Source organism: Loa loa (assembly GCF_000183805.2).
Source record: "Loa loa unplaced genomic scaffold supercont3.488, whole genome shotgun sequence".
Taxonomy (NCBI): Eukaryota; Metazoa; Nematoda; class Chromadorea; order Rhabditida; family Onchocercidae; genus Loa; species Loa loa.
The window spans coordinates 1,290-16,943 of NW_018108668.1; the positions used below are offsets into that span (position 1 = coordinate 1,290).

General features: G+C 34.0%; 3 protein-coding genes across 4 annotated transcripts; 2 read left to right on the forward strand and 1 right to left on the reverse strand.

Annotated features, from left to right (window-relative positions):
* Positions 1-380: 380 nt before the first annotated feature.
* Positions 381-2,556, reverse strand: LOAG_06664. Of its 2 annotated transcripts, XM_020447205.1 has the most exons (5): positions 2,509-2,556; positions 2,078-2,164; positions 1,566-1,772; positions 1,187-1,417; positions 381-1,013 (listed from the first exon to the last, which is right to left on the reverse strand). In XM_020447205.1, the coding sequence occupies exons 1-5, from the start codon at positions 2,509-2,511 to the stop codon at positions 975-977; spliced, it is 567 nt and encodes a 188-aa protein (XP_020304809.1). In that variant the 5' UTR covers positions 2,512-2,556; the 3' UTR covers positions 381-974. The 2 variants fall into 2 exon arrangements, with proteins under 2 accessions (XP_020304809.1, XP_020302541.1); XM_020447204.1 differs by having other exon boundaries at positions 381-1,417.
* Positions 2,557-4,408: 1,852 nt separating this feature from the next.
* On the forward strand, positions 4,409-7,162 carry LOAG_06665 (RNA binding protein). Its single transcript, XM_020447206.1, has 6 exons — positions 4,409-4,487; positions 4,812-4,922; positions 5,317-5,502; positions 5,946-6,087; positions 6,404-6,534; positions 6,785-7,162. The coding sequence occupies exons 1-6, from the start codon at positions 4,440-4,442 to the stop codon at positions 6,929-6,931; spliced, it is 765 nt and encodes a 254-aa protein (XP_020302542.1). The 5' UTR covers positions 4,409-4,439; the 3' UTR covers positions 6,932-7,162.
* Positions 7,163-8,069: 907 nt separating this feature from the next.
* Positions 8,070-12,366, forward strand: LOAG_06666 (hypothetical protein; the record flags this gene model as incomplete). The annotated part of the gene is made up of 10 exons (XM_003142202.1): positions 8,070-8,204; positions 8,430-8,510; positions 8,597-8,743; positions 8,957-9,115; positions 9,568-9,713; positions 10,566-10,737; positions 10,949-11,058; positions 11,459-11,575; positions 11,775-11,895; positions 12,220-12,366. The coding sequence occupies 10 exons, from the start codon at positions 8,070-8,072 to the stop codon at positions 12,364-12,366; spliced, it is 1,335 nt and encodes a 444-aa protein (XP_003142250.1).
* Positions 12,367-15,654: the final 3,288 nt, after the last annotated feature.

Here is a 15,654-nt window from a genome sequence, read left to right on the forward strand (position 1 = left end):
ATAAAACTTTAAAGGTTTTGTATTATTCTAAACGAAAAACAAGACTGCTCATCTACAATATTGCTTAGGTTTTCAAGACAAGTTTGTGGCTCACGAGGAAAGAGAAGCATTCCATTACCGATTGTTTCAAAAAACTACAACCAAAGGTGTGAAATGCGAGCGTTCCCAAAAAATCAACTGGATCATACACAACAAACGAGCACTTTAGAACCAAAACTCGATTTGGGAATTGTGCAAGCTCGTAGTTCTCAGTCATACGTCAAAGCTTCACATCAAAACCAAATGTCAAATAAAATTAAATCCGGAACGATGAAACCTAATATTCCCAATTCGTAAACTCCATCATCAATGTTTATAATCAGCCGTTACAGCTCGCTTGCGAACGAAACACTTGGGATTTTATTGAACCCTCAAACTTTATAAAATCGTATGCTATATGAATCATGGAACACTCCAATTCATTTACTGTTCCTTTTTTGTCACATAAATATCCAAACATTTCAAAGAAATACACGACGAGTTATCATTCTATACACCAGGTACAACTCTGACTTCATCACAGTTCAGTTATCGCTCAAGTGTCAATGAATCCAGTGGAAATCGAACTCGAAAACATGAGTAAACACGACATCAGTGTCAACCTGCCATTTTTAGTAATCATTTCTTTATCTGGTCACTTCCAATCAATTTGACCACTACACACTCTTCCCTGATGTCACATGTTTCAGTAAAAAAAAAGAAAAAGAAAAAAAAACCACTCGGATCAATTACAGCCTTTTGCAACAACTATTCCGGCAGTAGAAAAATGTTTTCAGCTGCGACCAACTAACCAGGCTAGATGCGGGGAATCAGTGTTACCAGTAATAACGCCCACAATTACGACTTTATACTTTATGAAGTAATATAACAATATCCATTTAGAAACAAGCTGACAGAAATTAGGAACAACGCTTATAGGGATTGGGACAACGCTTTTAGTTTCTGTATCCACGAGACTTTCTACGTCCACGAGCCTGAAACATATTACTTGTAGCAAAACACGATCAAAGTACTAAAGAAAAACATCTCCCGCAAAGAATACGCAAAACCCTGAATTCCTAAACTGTTCACGTCGGCAGTTGCCTGCCAGTTCTTTGTATATACCAATAACCTTCAGACAGACAGTCGCAGCCTGAAAGGAACTTACGCGTTCAAATTTGCGTCCCTTAGAACGAACAAGTGGTTTGGTGTGACTGTGCGGTACACCTGGTGCTGGACCGAAATGTCTTTCAGCCAAGCGGTGTTTTCGTGGTCCTTGCAAAAGGAAAGTATTTTCTCCTCGCGGTGCGCGCAGAGCAAGTTGATCGAATGTGATTATTTCACCACCTGCTTTAATTATTCGGGCACGTGCTCCTTTAGTTACATGTAAAGCAGCAACCTAGAAATTCGTTAAATTAATACATAAGTTACCATTCAAAAATGTCAATCCAGCACGGGAATATGCTCTAAAATCTTAATTATCTCTTCTAAAACAACATGATGAACGACACGGAACAAAACCTGAAACAAATATTTATGAAACAAACCGTAAGCTTGGGTACTTCGAAAATCCGATTATCATCCGTGATAGTTCCGACTATCACAGCTATCTTCTTTATGTTATCACCTCTTTTCATGTAACGTATCAAACGAGCAAGTGACATAGGTGGACGATGGCGGCGTGCCATCATTAACCTTCTGGTAATAATAGCATCGAATTTTGCACCAGTTCGCCGAGTCAGATATTTATATAACTAAATTATCGAAATTTATTAAATCTGCTCAGTCATCCGATGAAACCCATTTTTCACAATAAAACTATGGAACAGGCCCACCCCTTCATGAACCAGATAAAGCGGGTGAAGATAACCGCTACGTTATCCTGTAGTAATAGCCTATTTGTTTATCACTTTACAAACCAATAGCATTATAACTAAATAAAATTAACAAGCAATATACACACTAATATCCAAAGGAAAAGCACAGACAGATATCAGAGAATTCCGTCCATCTAGCAAGAATTCGGGAAGAAACCAACCGAAATTTAACAGGAACATACCTTAACTAGGACTCGAAGATATGGATCTTCACTTTTTGGCGCTTTACGCCGAACTTTACGGTCATATTTATGATTTATATCGATACCCTGAAAATGTATATAACGGTTATAGTAAAAGTCGAACTTGCTTTAGTCAATTAACCTTATCTATAATTGAGTCATAAATATAACGGAAGCAGCATAAAACTTACGGCCTGAGATCATTCTCGCAAAAGTTTCCGACAGCTCCTCCTACACCTAATGCCCAAAAAAACCCCATCTATCATTGTCACAAATTATGGAATATTGCAAAAATATCTTCTATCTCTCTCCCGGATACCACTACGTTTGTTTACTAATATAAAAGGATGGATGGGTTTACAAAACTTCGAAAACTATATTTTTTTTCTGGAAAAAATGAAAAAGTTTTACAAAAGTATAGCAAAAATCACCATTTTTCCTTCTGGATTACTCCCCCTGCGTGAACCCTACACTGAAACGAAACCAATTTATCCATGCAGAAACATTTACACGAAAAACATAATGCAAACGGACGATGATGCCATGAAATTAACTTATAAGTCAGTATAAGTGAAATTAATTTATAAGTCTTGTAAGTCAGATCTATGACTGGAGAAAAAAAGTTCCTGAAAAAATACTACTTCCATTTGAACCTAACTCAAAGTTGAACAGGGCAAAGTCTACCCAATGAATCGTAAATTCCGAAAAACAAATATTTAATGAGTGGTAAATCCCGAAAAATAAATAAAACGTATCCGGACATCCCGTCCTATCCCAAATGGGACCACTCCGCTCATACAACACACGCACATGACATAAGGCAATAACTGACAGCTTTCCAGGTCAGCTGATCTCCAGACCCTCCCACGCGTTCCCGTCAAACCAGTCGTAGCAAGCGGGTTGCTGATGCAGAGAAAGCGGGACAATTAAGATAGGTTACGGGAACCGTTGTGTGAAACGCGCGACTGCAATGCGACAGCGTGATTATAGCCAAGTTTAAAATACGACCAATTACCACCCACAGCGTTTCGAACAGTGAATAATCCTACAACTTCCACAACGACAGAACAACAGGCCTGCTACACCACTATTTGTGCTACACTGACCGCACCACTTCGAAAAATTTAAATCCCAAGTGCAAGATATTTGTTGTGCAATCCTGCTTTTCTTATTCCAGCTTGAATGTTACGTGCGTGATGTAACTTTGTTAAACATATGCTGTCATTTTAAATTATTTGAGTAAATTAAGGAATTGCCTTTCAACTTCAGGATGGGAAAAGAGAAAATGGACTGGAAATGATTTCCTGCTCGAGGAAAGGTAGACGAGGGTAGAAAAGTATGGAATATATTTTGTGGTGATGGATGTTTTTCTCAAAGTCCCATGTTTTATTTTTTCTTTATTTAATTCTCCTTCGCTTCTTTTTTTTTCAACTTAATTTCATTAGGATTTCGGAAGCCAGGTATGGGGAGCAAAACCACCAATAATGGCTCATAGATCCGGATAACCGGAACAGCCTGATCATTCTATTATTTGTCGTAGCATCCAGCAATAACTTGAACTCTTGCATAAGAGAATTAATATAGCGATCAGATTTCCCAGATTACTGCAAATAATCAACTGTCCAATTTATGCGTTTAGTGTTTACGTGTAACCAACCGTTTCTTGCCAAAGATAACTGCGAACTAAAATGATCACAACACCAGTCATCGTTGTACGATTCTCTTCATCATACTCCATGATGATATTGAAAGATGAAAAGGATACCATAGTTTAGCTCGGCGTAGAGGTAAAGATTGCTACAATTATGAGATATAATGACATAGAGGTTGAAAGCTATAAAATAGCACACCATTGAGGAGAGAACAGGGATTGCTGCAATTTTCGAAGTTCAATTTCTGAAAACTTAAAAGATTGGGTAGGCGCGTACAGGTTATTGTGATAATACAGTCGAGGAGGAAGACGTGGTGATTTCAAGCTTAACGTACGTTAATGGGCTTGTAAACGGGACGTTTGGAATCGGGAAGTTTTTCTAGTGTTTTCAAGCTTGACGTACGTAAGTGGGTTTGTAGATGGAATGTTTGGAGTCGAGGAGTTTCTTTGCTCATGTTCATTTCAGGATTTTTGTGAGAGATTTAGGTAGATTATTTGCTTCACTTCTTTTAACAAAGTGAAGAATTTTCCGCTTTTCTCATTCTATGTTTCTTTTTTTCTATCCTCCGTTCCTATGTTTCTTATTGGAATGCTAATAGTTTGAAAATATTACGTGTACATTTTCCTTGCGTCTGTTAAAATTGTATCTTCTAATGTTGTCAGCAGAATTATATCTTTGTATTCTCAGGATTCCGGTATCTGGTGTACGACATGAGTTTGGTTAATTTATCGTTGGATGAAATTATTGCGCGCCGAAGAGTAGGTTTCCACATTTTCCTTCTGCTTATTAACATAAAGCATCGTAGTGGTGGTTTCATCAGATCACTCTTTTACGGAAAAAAAGGTGATGTGATTTTTTCCGTTAAACACTTTCGAATAAAAACGTGTGATTTTTATGGCACTGAATGTTTCGGTTAAAAAAAAAGAAAAAAAAAGAGAAACGAACAAGCATGTAATGTGAATTTCATGTTTGCTTCCCTTATCTTCTTTTCAAAATCTATTTTTCACTCGCTTTATCACTTTTCTTGCTTGTTCTTGTTTAAACTCCAACGGTCTGAATAGGACATTGCATCCCTATTCCAGGGAACGGACAAAAAATCAAATGGATCCACCAATCGTTTTCGTAGCAACAGAAAGAAAAGGGATTTTGCTCCGGAGTATTCCACCACCAATTCAGCATTCACGAGACCAGAGGCAAGTTTACTAATAATTTATGGTCGTACTGCTCTCCAAGACCAATCTCTACATCTTATAAATATATTCTCAAGCTCTCAGTCAAATAAGGTTCTGGAGGTTGATAAAGAATTTACTGATTAAATCGTTGCCTTTAACTTTTTCGGTCTGCTTTTATTGCTAGCCGCTGTTGCCTATATAATCATTCTGTTAAAATGGCATATATCAGGTAGTCGAGTCAACTGATCATCCAGGTCATGTAGTCACAATCTGAGTGTAGAATTTGTGACACTGTATAAAGTTTTGGAATTAAACAATCTTGATGAACATTCCATCAACGATTTACAGAGGACCACAGACGTTTATTTTCGTTATTCCTGTATTTTGGTTTTCTTAATTATTCCATAATTTGTAGGATGTACCTTCGGGTAAATGGGACCATAGCGGATTTGAGGAAATGTATGGTAATGGATCTGGTGATGGTTCTTCTCCACTTCCAGCTCTAGAACGTGGTGGTCGATTCAACCGTGTTGATTTAGCAAGAAAAGTGCGACTTCACATCACAAATCTGGCACCAACGGTTAATTCAGCTGACCTCAATGTATGTTTTGATGTTAGTGATGTAGGTAGAAGTAAGAGCAATATTAGTGAGAGCAACCTGAGGTTTTGTTATGCATTGAGGTCGTTAGAGGTTAAGGTCATTATGTGATGGTCTAGCACACGATTAATCGTTGCAAAATTATGAGGTGTGCATGGTTTATCATCGCTGTTTCTTTCGGGTTTTCCCGTTTTCAGCTTTGTTTAAAGCGCAGTTCTACCGTCCAGTGACGGTGAAATTGCGCTTCATCACTGGAAATGCACTGAATGGCTGGTCGGATCTAATATGACATATCTCTAAGTTTAGTGTGAAAGTATGCAGTAGACCAGTGAAAATAACATGGACAAAGTTAGCAAGTTTTGCATTACAGGACAGATTTGTTTTCGGATAGGGACGTGTGATTTATTCTGTTATCAAACAAATCAAACAACGGTTTGATCTTTCAGGAGCTTTTCGAGGAATATTCGATTATCTCAGCCAATGTTAATTACGATGAAATGGGGGAGTCGGTGGGTACAGCTGATGTTGTGACTGATCGAGTTACTGCTAGGGAAATTGTCGCCAATTTAGATGGTGTTGCACTTGACGGTAAGTGAAATACTCATTTTGGTTTTGACATGGTCCATGCAGCATATCCCATTTTTGGAGTTTTTTGTGTTCAGAGCAAAGTTATCACTGTAGCTATGGAACATAGCTTCTCGATGTCTTGGAGACATGTGCTACAACGTGATCAAATGTTGAATATTTTCTTCAGTCATGGGTAAAACTATGGAGCTGCTGGCGATCTTTGTTACTAAACTAATTTATGGGCTTATGCATGCTTCTGTGGTATAATATCCATCTTATGTATTGTTGATTTGGTTTTATCATTACTGTTGATTTGACTTTATCATTTATTTTACAGGTGAAGTAATGTCCTTCCACATGATCGATGATCAGACCATTCCGGCTAGTCGTAATGTTCCTGTTAAGAATCGTTTAAGTTTTCGAGAACGGTCATGGGGTGTAATTAAGAAGCGACCACCGAAGCGTCCGGTGAGTTTTTATTAGACTTAAGTTCTTAATCACTGGGAATTAACTAAAAGGATGAGATTACTAAACGATTTGGTCAGTTGGATGATTGTTTTTGTGGGACCATAGCTTTGCTACTTCCAGTATGGTTTGAAATCATCAGCAGTAAATAGATGATGTGATGAACAAGTGAATATTTCTGTAATTCTACTGGAAGATTTTTGGTAACATTGACAATTTTAATTTGTACATGTGTACTTGGATCACTTTGTAGCTCACAGGGATCAAAAATCGTCGTAAGAATCGTTCAAAACGTCCGCAAATGACGGACGAAGAACTGGATCGAGAACTCGAAGAGTATATGAATAAGCGTGGCCACCAGAAGCAGGAAGAGCAGAAAATGGAGAAAATGGAGATCTGATTTTTCATCTCTGTTAATGTTTCATGTTCTTCGGTGATATCGTCATTTAGCCTGATTTTTAAGACGTCATATTATGAGCCTGTTAAACCTTAGATCGTTATAATTGCATGCATTCGTATGCATTATTGCGAGAAAGGATTGAGAGAAGAGTGAGGGAAAGAGCCAGTGGAGACATGCACGGCGGCGATAGTACATGTATTTGTAATGCTTGAACTGGTGATTGCAGATGGAAGAATGCATTGATTTTTACTGCAATATTTGAAATAACCATTTAGATTAACTTTCTAAGAAATCCACTAAGTGAATCGTTGATCATCAGTTTATTTCATTGTATGTTTCTATAGCTTACAAGAAGGTATAACTTAGTATACATTATACATTTGAAATATTGAGAGTTATTCCGTGAATAGTCGCATTTTTTTGCCTCCTGCTTTTACGGTTCAAATGTGTTGTATGTCCTTGTCCCATGCTGTTCTGTTTTTATTTTTTTCTTGTTTTTTTTTTTTTGTTTTTGTTTTTGTTTCTTTTGTCAAAAATTTTGACTTCACTTTCACTGATTTCAACTTTTAATATTCCGATACAAATACTTCTCTCTATTGGCTATGTGGTCATGTCTTAGTCTCATGAAAGTTTTTACTTTTTTCCAACTGATTGTCGAGATCAATATGCATGTAACGAGCAGCAGCAGTATGGTTGTTTTACTTGATATTTCAGTTGTTTATTGTTTTCGAACAGTAATATAACTTAGTGTTTTGTCGATGATTATTTTTAGAGCACTGCGGTTATTTCATTATCCTTTACCTCGTTCATCCTGATCCGTTATTCGATTGATGATTTTTTCGGATCGGACTCTGTTCTTTAGATCATTTGTTTTTGTGAAGGATTTCATTGTATTACTTTTGTTTGTATTCTTCTCGATATTTTTTCGTATTCCTTTAGAATGGAACATTTATTAAATAAAATTTTGTTGAAGACAGTTCTGGAAAGTGTTAATTTTGCTGAACATTTTCTCAGGTTTTTTCCACTAAGGTTGTTTGACTGAGAATTTCAAATAAATCGTTCTTTTATCACTGCAGGCTTCAGCTGTGTGGATTTTTCCATCATAGTCTATGTAAAAGTTCCGTATTTGCATGGTCAAATGGAGGGACAGTGTATGGGATTTGTTGATATTGAGGAGATGGAGCTATTTATGAGCAGGTATATGGTGATGGTTTATGATGATCGGCTGTATATTGGGAAGGATCGTATGCGATCTTTATCTGCCATAAATAAGGTAATTCAAGAAGGTCTTCGGCAGACCGTGATTATTGAAATTTTGGCTCGTAGTTTGGAGTGAGGAGTCGTGGGACTCGTACTACTAGATTAATCCGGATTTTTGTTAATTGCAGTAACACATGATATTGATATATCCTGACCATAATAATTCTTTGGAAATGGTTTTTCGACCATTCTTTAATTTGATTAGTATTTTTTGCGAAGTAACGTTGTAATTTTCCAGATTTCAAACGTATCATTTGGTTCGATTTTGCCTGATGACTTTATCTCCACTACATTTGAATGTCTAAAAGAGCAAGATAAGGTTAATTTTTGTTCAGAAGGAAACAGTTCATCCGAGATGAAGAAAATTTTAAAAACTAAGACATTAATGGTGAAAAAACACTTTAGGGATTACTGTATACTCCCGAGCAGTCATCAGCAGTCTTGTCAGCAAAATGTGATGGCTATAAACGATCAACATTACTTGATAACTTACCATACATCGCTGTGTATTTTACTAATGATGACGCATCCGATACACTTTCACCTTCCTTGGTATTCCAGTCGTTTGCTGTATTTCATTTCGTCCAGTGGAGTTACTGGATCATATGTTGTTTTTATGCTGACATGCTTAATTTGTAATGTGACTCATTTTTTAATGACAGTAATGAGTTGGCATAATGCTTCTGTGACATTTATAATTGCTTATCGCCTTTATTATATATTACTTACACTATCTTATGTATTATTTTGGATTATATATTTTAGAGAAGCTATTTGAATTTGATGCACTGTTTATTATCACTAGCAGTTTCGCTGTATGATCCATGGAGCGCAACGCGATTGCTCAGCAAAGTGTGTCCCAAAGTCTTGCCAGCTTTACGGCGTAGTGCGCAAGAATCGATGGGATATCTTAATATTATGTCGGTTCGTATCGCATGGCTATGCTGAAGTTGTTTGACCATTTACGAAGATTATTGAATTTGCAGTACAGAGCTGCATTTTTCATTTTATTTTTTTGTCGTATACCACCAAAACATTAGAAAAGTTACTTTTTATATAAACTACAACGAGGAAGGCTTCAGAGACATAGTACTGGAAATGAAAAGTATAGAAGAAAGTAGATTTAATTGAAATTCATTTTGGATTTGACCTAAGAAACCGTAATGATGCTATTTACATTGTCATAAAATATAAATCTCATCGGATTACCTGACAAATAGGAGGTAATATATTGCGTACTTTGACTTAGTTCATGACTTCATTCATTCATCCTTGGTTCATATTCTTATCTTACAGCTTTCGAAGAATGATATTCAGTTACTTGAGGTAGTCTTCCATCACGTTTTAATAAACAATGAATCCCATTTCATTTAAAGGTGCTGATTTCGTATGTTATGATAGCACCAGTTGAAGATGACCATAATACTGATGTCGAACTTCGTGTCGATTTTCCAGTGTTAAAAAACTTTGTTGATACAGTGATGGCAATGCATGAGGCACTACAGAATGATACGCAACCGAAGTAAGTGTTCTTATTGCTGTGAAAAATTTTAAACATAATATCCATAAGATTTCTTTTCTGCAAATTCCACTCTGCGAGTCTCATCCTAGCAAAGGGTAGGTAGTATTGGAACATGCTATGACATGTGGTTTGAAGATTGATATTACAACTCGTCAAGTTGGATAAAGCATAGTACTTTATATAGACTGGCAGGCGGGTATAAGTTAAAATTTTATTCGGTTTTTTTCTATATCCATAAAAAGCACATTTTAATGAGGTCATGCGACGTGTATGCCCGTTTCAATTTCAAAACAACGCAGTTTAGATAGGTGAAGCATTCTTGACTCAATTCATGACCATTTCGAGATCCATAAACTGGTTTTCATCCTTTTGCCTATTCACTTTGCTTTTAACAAAATATTCCCATGAGTTCTGCATTTTTAACGTTAATGTAAAACAAGCTTTTATTTTAGAAATTGCGAATTCCGTTTTATCTTGATAAAGACTGGCAGATGTAAGACAGCTCTCTCCTTACCAGTGAAAAACGCATTATAATTAGATAATTAGAGATGTTTAACATAAATTGCAGGTCATTTTTTGGGTGGAAAAGGAGAGAAGATTTTGGTGACTTTTTTGGCGAGTTCAGATAATGCTGTGCTTAATATGAATTTATATCATAGTTCCATTTTTGTGAAATTTAAGCCATTACAATATCTAGTGATTTTAATTACAATATCTAGTATGATTTTATATCATAGTCCATTTTGTGAAATTTAAGCCATTACAATATCTAGTGATCTAAGCCATTATCATATCTAGTATGAATTTATATCATAGTCCATTTTGTGAAATTTAAGCCGTTACAATATCTAGTGAAGCAGTGAAGTCCGCACTTAAAATGGCCGCTAAATTCATGGTTACCATACCGAACTACACTAGTCCTTCTGTTATGAATAAAATGATCGTGTATCTCAACAAGAACATTGAGCAGTTATCAGCTAATTTCGCACTGATAAATTCAACAGTAATGAGCAATAAATATCAGGTGAGTAGTTCCCACATAGTTCAGTATTCAAATTCTTGCTAGCACTATGAGGCAATTTTTAAACATATTCCTAAAAGGAAATTAAGCTAATTTAGACATTGAGTTATTTTCCATATAATTCAATATTCTAATTCTTGCTAACACTGTAAACAGTTTTCAAAGATATTCCTAAAAAGGGAATTATTTGAAATTTAACTCTCTTCATTTGCAGACAAAAACATCCAATCAAACAGATGCATATGTGATAACTATTTCTCTTTGTGACCGGCTTACATGTCTCAATGTTATTGAAGATATTGGAGTTATTTCACCACTTTTTAAGTAATTTTTCTTGAAAATTGTTATTAACAATTACTGATGGTAATTGTTGATGAACAAAGGATGTATGGGGAAAAGAGATTTAAAAAAAATCTATGCTACAATCTTGTTCAATTACGTATTTGCTGTAGAAGTTTCCTCTATAATGTTAAATTGAAGTACGCGAGAAGTTTCTGTTTACCACTTAGTATTTCGAAATAAGTTTCCATTATCAAACATGTGATTATATCTAAGGATTTATCTAATATGTATTAAATGGTGGTGTTATGTCAAAAAGATTGATATTATCAGTGATTACCCGATGAATTATATCAATAAATATGAAAGGAAATGATTACAAAGACTGCTGAACAATATTTTTGCCTTAGGTAGTCCATATTATTTTCAGGATATATTTTTTCAGAACTCCCAACAGCAAAGATGTGGTATCAAATCCGGTGACTCCTGTTAATCGAAAAGAAATTGCAAAACAAAATGCAACATCAAACGTACAGGAAATTCGTATTGCTAGCTTCATCAAGTAATTTTTTTTTGTTTCTACATAATGATTTTTGTAGTACTACACATTATATTTATCTTTTGGTACGGTCATAATAACAGAATAATCTATGGATAAATGAATTCAGTTTTATCATTTATTGGATTCGAGATTCTTGGGAGAAGTTCTATCCTGTATTTTTTTTAATCGTTAAAGAAATTATTTAATTTCTTTCTTAAAGCATTGATACACCATTATCTCGATCTTTGGCTAGAGTGGAAAATTATGACGATCTTACTGTTCCATTGAAAGAAAATATTCCCGTTATTCCGGAAAGCTTAGAAAAGAAAACTTCCCACAAGGTTACTATTATAATATAATATATTTGGAAGTTTTACATTGTACATGTATAATAAATCTGATAATATAAAAGAACGATCCTATTTTCAGCCTATATTCTAAGGCTAAGGTTTGAATTTGTGGTCTCCAGGTTTGTCGGTTCTTGTTAGGCTGTTTCATCCATTGTGATGGTGTAACCGTCGTTACTATCAATAAAACCTTGCTGGATGTGTTGGAGAGCCGAACTTATGTCATTTTTGAATTTTATTTTTTCTTTGATGCTTACTGTTTACTTAGTCCTAAATTCTCCGATGTCTGGTCGAAAGCTATGCTTATTTAAATTTCAGGCGTTGATTCCGATATCTAAGAAGAAAAAATTTTCATGTAGGAAACTAAATTTATTTGCTGTTGCGAAAGACAATCAACGGAAGTGTACGAAGAAAGGTTTTGGAGGTCAGACAAAAATAACTAATTTTTTCAAAAAGAATTCGTGAAAATATTTCAGAAAATTTTGTTTGAATTGCCCATTTTATGAGATGCCTTATTTGAGAACCTCATTTTATATTTTATTACAAATGCAATTCTGACTTTTATAAGCAAATTTCGCAAATTCTGACTCTACTTTTATATGAATAGTGTGGTAAAAAAGTGCATCATGATAGGGTCATTTTTATATATATCCAATTATCTGCTGAGCAATTCGGGAAGCAATACAAGTTGAAGGAATGAAATATTTAGGCCTAAATGCAAACATGTAAACTTGATATTAGCCTCTCACCTACTGCTTATCTCGGTTTTCGAAATATTTCGTTCAGTTTGAAAATGAAAGCTGTTATTTCGAAAATTCAAGAGGTCAATTCTTGACTTGTTAAAAATCCCATGTTATGAAATGTGTAATGAAACGTGTGATGTAACTGCTTCCCATAATAATGTTTTTTGTTTTCCTTATAAATTATATCAAAGGAGGGTAGATATCAAGCATCTAGAAAATCTCATGTGGCGCGGATCATGTATCATTTTTTCGTTCGCAGAAAGAAAACGGTAATAATAACTGTCGTTTACTCCTTAGAATATTTTCTGGGAATCTTCGAACAATGCTGTATTACCATAGACATGATAGTATGAAAGCTGTGATGAATATGTTTGATTCTTTAGTCTCAATTCTCTAGAAACCATAAATGAAACCAGTCATTGTTGATCTTATCTTGATTTCTTTATCGTAACTTATATCGAACAAATGCATTTTGAATGTTGTCTGTTTTATCATTTCTTGTAATATTTTTGGAATATTAAAAATACACGCCCTTTTAATATTGTTTTGAATGTTTCTGTTTTAAGATATTTGAGTGAGTAACTCAGTGGCGCTCATAAGGTGATGAATTTCAGGATTTATTACTTTAATAGAGTTCAGCTCTATTATACCGAAGAAGCGACCCTTTATTCTTGTAATTGTAAAATTTGTATTGAGATGAAAATTGCATGGATGGATTTACAGTAATTTTAGAAATATGTTGAATGCCCGTTTTTGCTTATTGTTTCTATTTCGACGCTATTTTTGAATCTTGTTTTAAGGATGTATCATTTTTTTTAAATTAAAATAAACCAGCACTGTAATTTCCTAATAAATTCGGAAGTTTCGGCGCGGAAGGGAAATTTCGGGAACTCCTTTCAAATATATGATTCTATTGAAAAAGAAAAAGATTGGTATTAAACATTTAATTTAAAAAATTATTTATTCTATATAGATATTGTCAGCGTAGTTTTATCAAAAAAAAAAAGTACTGTTTTTATATTTCCTGGATCTGAATTTTTCTTTGTCGTCGAGCAGTTTTTGTAACGCATCTAAAAGCAATTAAAGTTATTTGGTATCGCATATTAGGCGCTTTTAATCAATCTATGTGTTTCTAGTAAAAGAATTTCGATTAACCTACAAGAAGATATATTCAATATGTTTTGTTAGATCATTTTAACGTGATTTCACAGTTGTGCTAATCAGAGTAATGGATCAAATATATATTCTGATAGCTATGGGATAAGATGTCGTGTTAGATTCTTATTGTGTTTAACAGGGCGGAATTGATTGATAATTATATTTTGACTAGATCAAATTTAACTTGAAATATCTGCCGAATGCAATTGTTTCCCTAGTTTTATCAATACTTCAACATATCGGCGTTTTCTATTCAATTTTTCAGTGCTGTCTGAAAATGCTTTGTGGAATAAAATCTATTCACTAGGGAGAAGTATTTTATGAAGTGCAAAAAGGGAAGCGTTCTTTTGATAATATTTTACGCTTTTGTTTTTTTTTTTTTTTTTTAGCACCCTAAAAAAATTCAATAAATATAGCCAAGTTTTGAAAAGTGTTTAATGCAGTTATAAATAAAAACAACTCTATATTTAAGGATGATATGATAATTATCCTATCTTCCGTCTTATCAAACATCATCTCCCAAATATTATTGTCCTTTATCGCTATCTTTTATTTCTAATAATTATTGTTATCACAGATACATATATATGCATGATATATGAAAAGCATGATCAATTAGAAATTATAATTTTCCGATCTTTTCAACTAGATGTAACTAGATGTATATCATGCATAAATGAGCGCTTTTGTACATACAACTTTTCAATTTTAATTTCTTCAGATTTGAAATAAATAAATGATTAAAACAATTTGAATTTAATGGAAACAAAAAGGGTAAATAAATGCAAAGATGGTTCCAACCACAAACCACTTGCTTTAATTTACCTTTTCAATTTTACTCAATTTTTTGATGCTATGTCTTTGTTTTCATTTCTTTTTCTTTTTTCAATTCACTTCTAAAACTAATTCTTTTTCTGGACTTCAAGTTTTATAAAATTAATTTGTGAAAATTATCTACAATAATTTTGAAAAGGAATAAAATTGATTCAGTGAATCGAAGAACAATTTATTCAAACATCAATTAATTCTGTTACTATGTATACATGTTTCATATGAGAAATATTTGAAATCAAAAATTATCACTGAACAATTATGATAAAACACAGGACATTTGGGGTAATTGTGATTTAATTGAATATTGAAAGTGGATGAAAAGTTATTTTAATAAATTTAGCTTTATTTCTTGGAAAAGTGGAATAATATCGGTAGGAAAATTCAAATCATGGCTGATACTGATCTAAAGTGGTTGGAAACTGTCGGGAAATATGTAAATTATCATTTGATAAAAGTGAAAAGAAAAAAGTGAAAGCATCGGTAATCAACTTGCAAATATTTTGGAAAAAGTTTAAAGTTGTGAAAATTATGCAAGAGTTAGAGGTAAAATTCAATAATGGAAGATAAAGCGTGAATTAAATCGGAGATACCATGGAAGTTTTCGAGCCAAATATTTCCGAAACCTTCCGAGATATCCCAGAGTTTAATACGCATTGATAGGCTCCTTATCTTTTTTGCTTCATACATTAATGACATCAAAAATATTTGCAGAATCTCATGGTACATCTTAATCAGTAATTTTTTGGAAGGAATAAATTTACCGAATAATAAATTTTGCAAATTGTATTATATTTGACAAAGATTTTTACACGGAAACATTTGAAATTTCGCTTTTATGTCAATAAAAAGGTTTTAATTTTGTTAATTTTCCTAAATTAAAAATTGCAAAATTTGATGATAATTACACGACATCATAATATGTCATTTATTGTTGACACATGCTTATATTTCGTCCTTACTAAAATGAATCACGATAGCAAGCAGGAACTTTTTTTTTTTTGCTCCCTCTCTCTCTCTC

Coding starts and splice junctions, on each gene's coding strand:
- LOAG_06664 (XM_020447204.1), bottom strand. Junction 1,773..2,077: donor ATCTTCGAGTCCTAGTTAAG/GTATGTTCCTGT, acceptor TCGATAATTTAG/TTATATAAATATCTGACTCG. Junction 1,418..1,565: donor TCGAAGTACCCAAGCTTACG/GTTTGTTTCATA, acceptor ACGAATTTCTAG/GTTGCTGCTTTACATGTAAC.
- LOAG_06665 (XM_020447206.1), top strand. CDS start 4,440: ATGAGTTTGGTTAATTTATCGTTGGATGAAATTATTGCGCGCCGAAGA. Junction 5,503..5,945: donor TTAATTCAGCTGACCTCAAT/GTATGTTTTGAT, acceptor TTGATCTTTCAG/GAGCTTTTCGAGGAATATTC. Junction 6,535..6,784: donor AGCGACCACCGAAGCGTCCG/GTGAGTTTTTAT, acceptor ATCACTTTGTAG/CTCACAGGGATCAAAAATCG.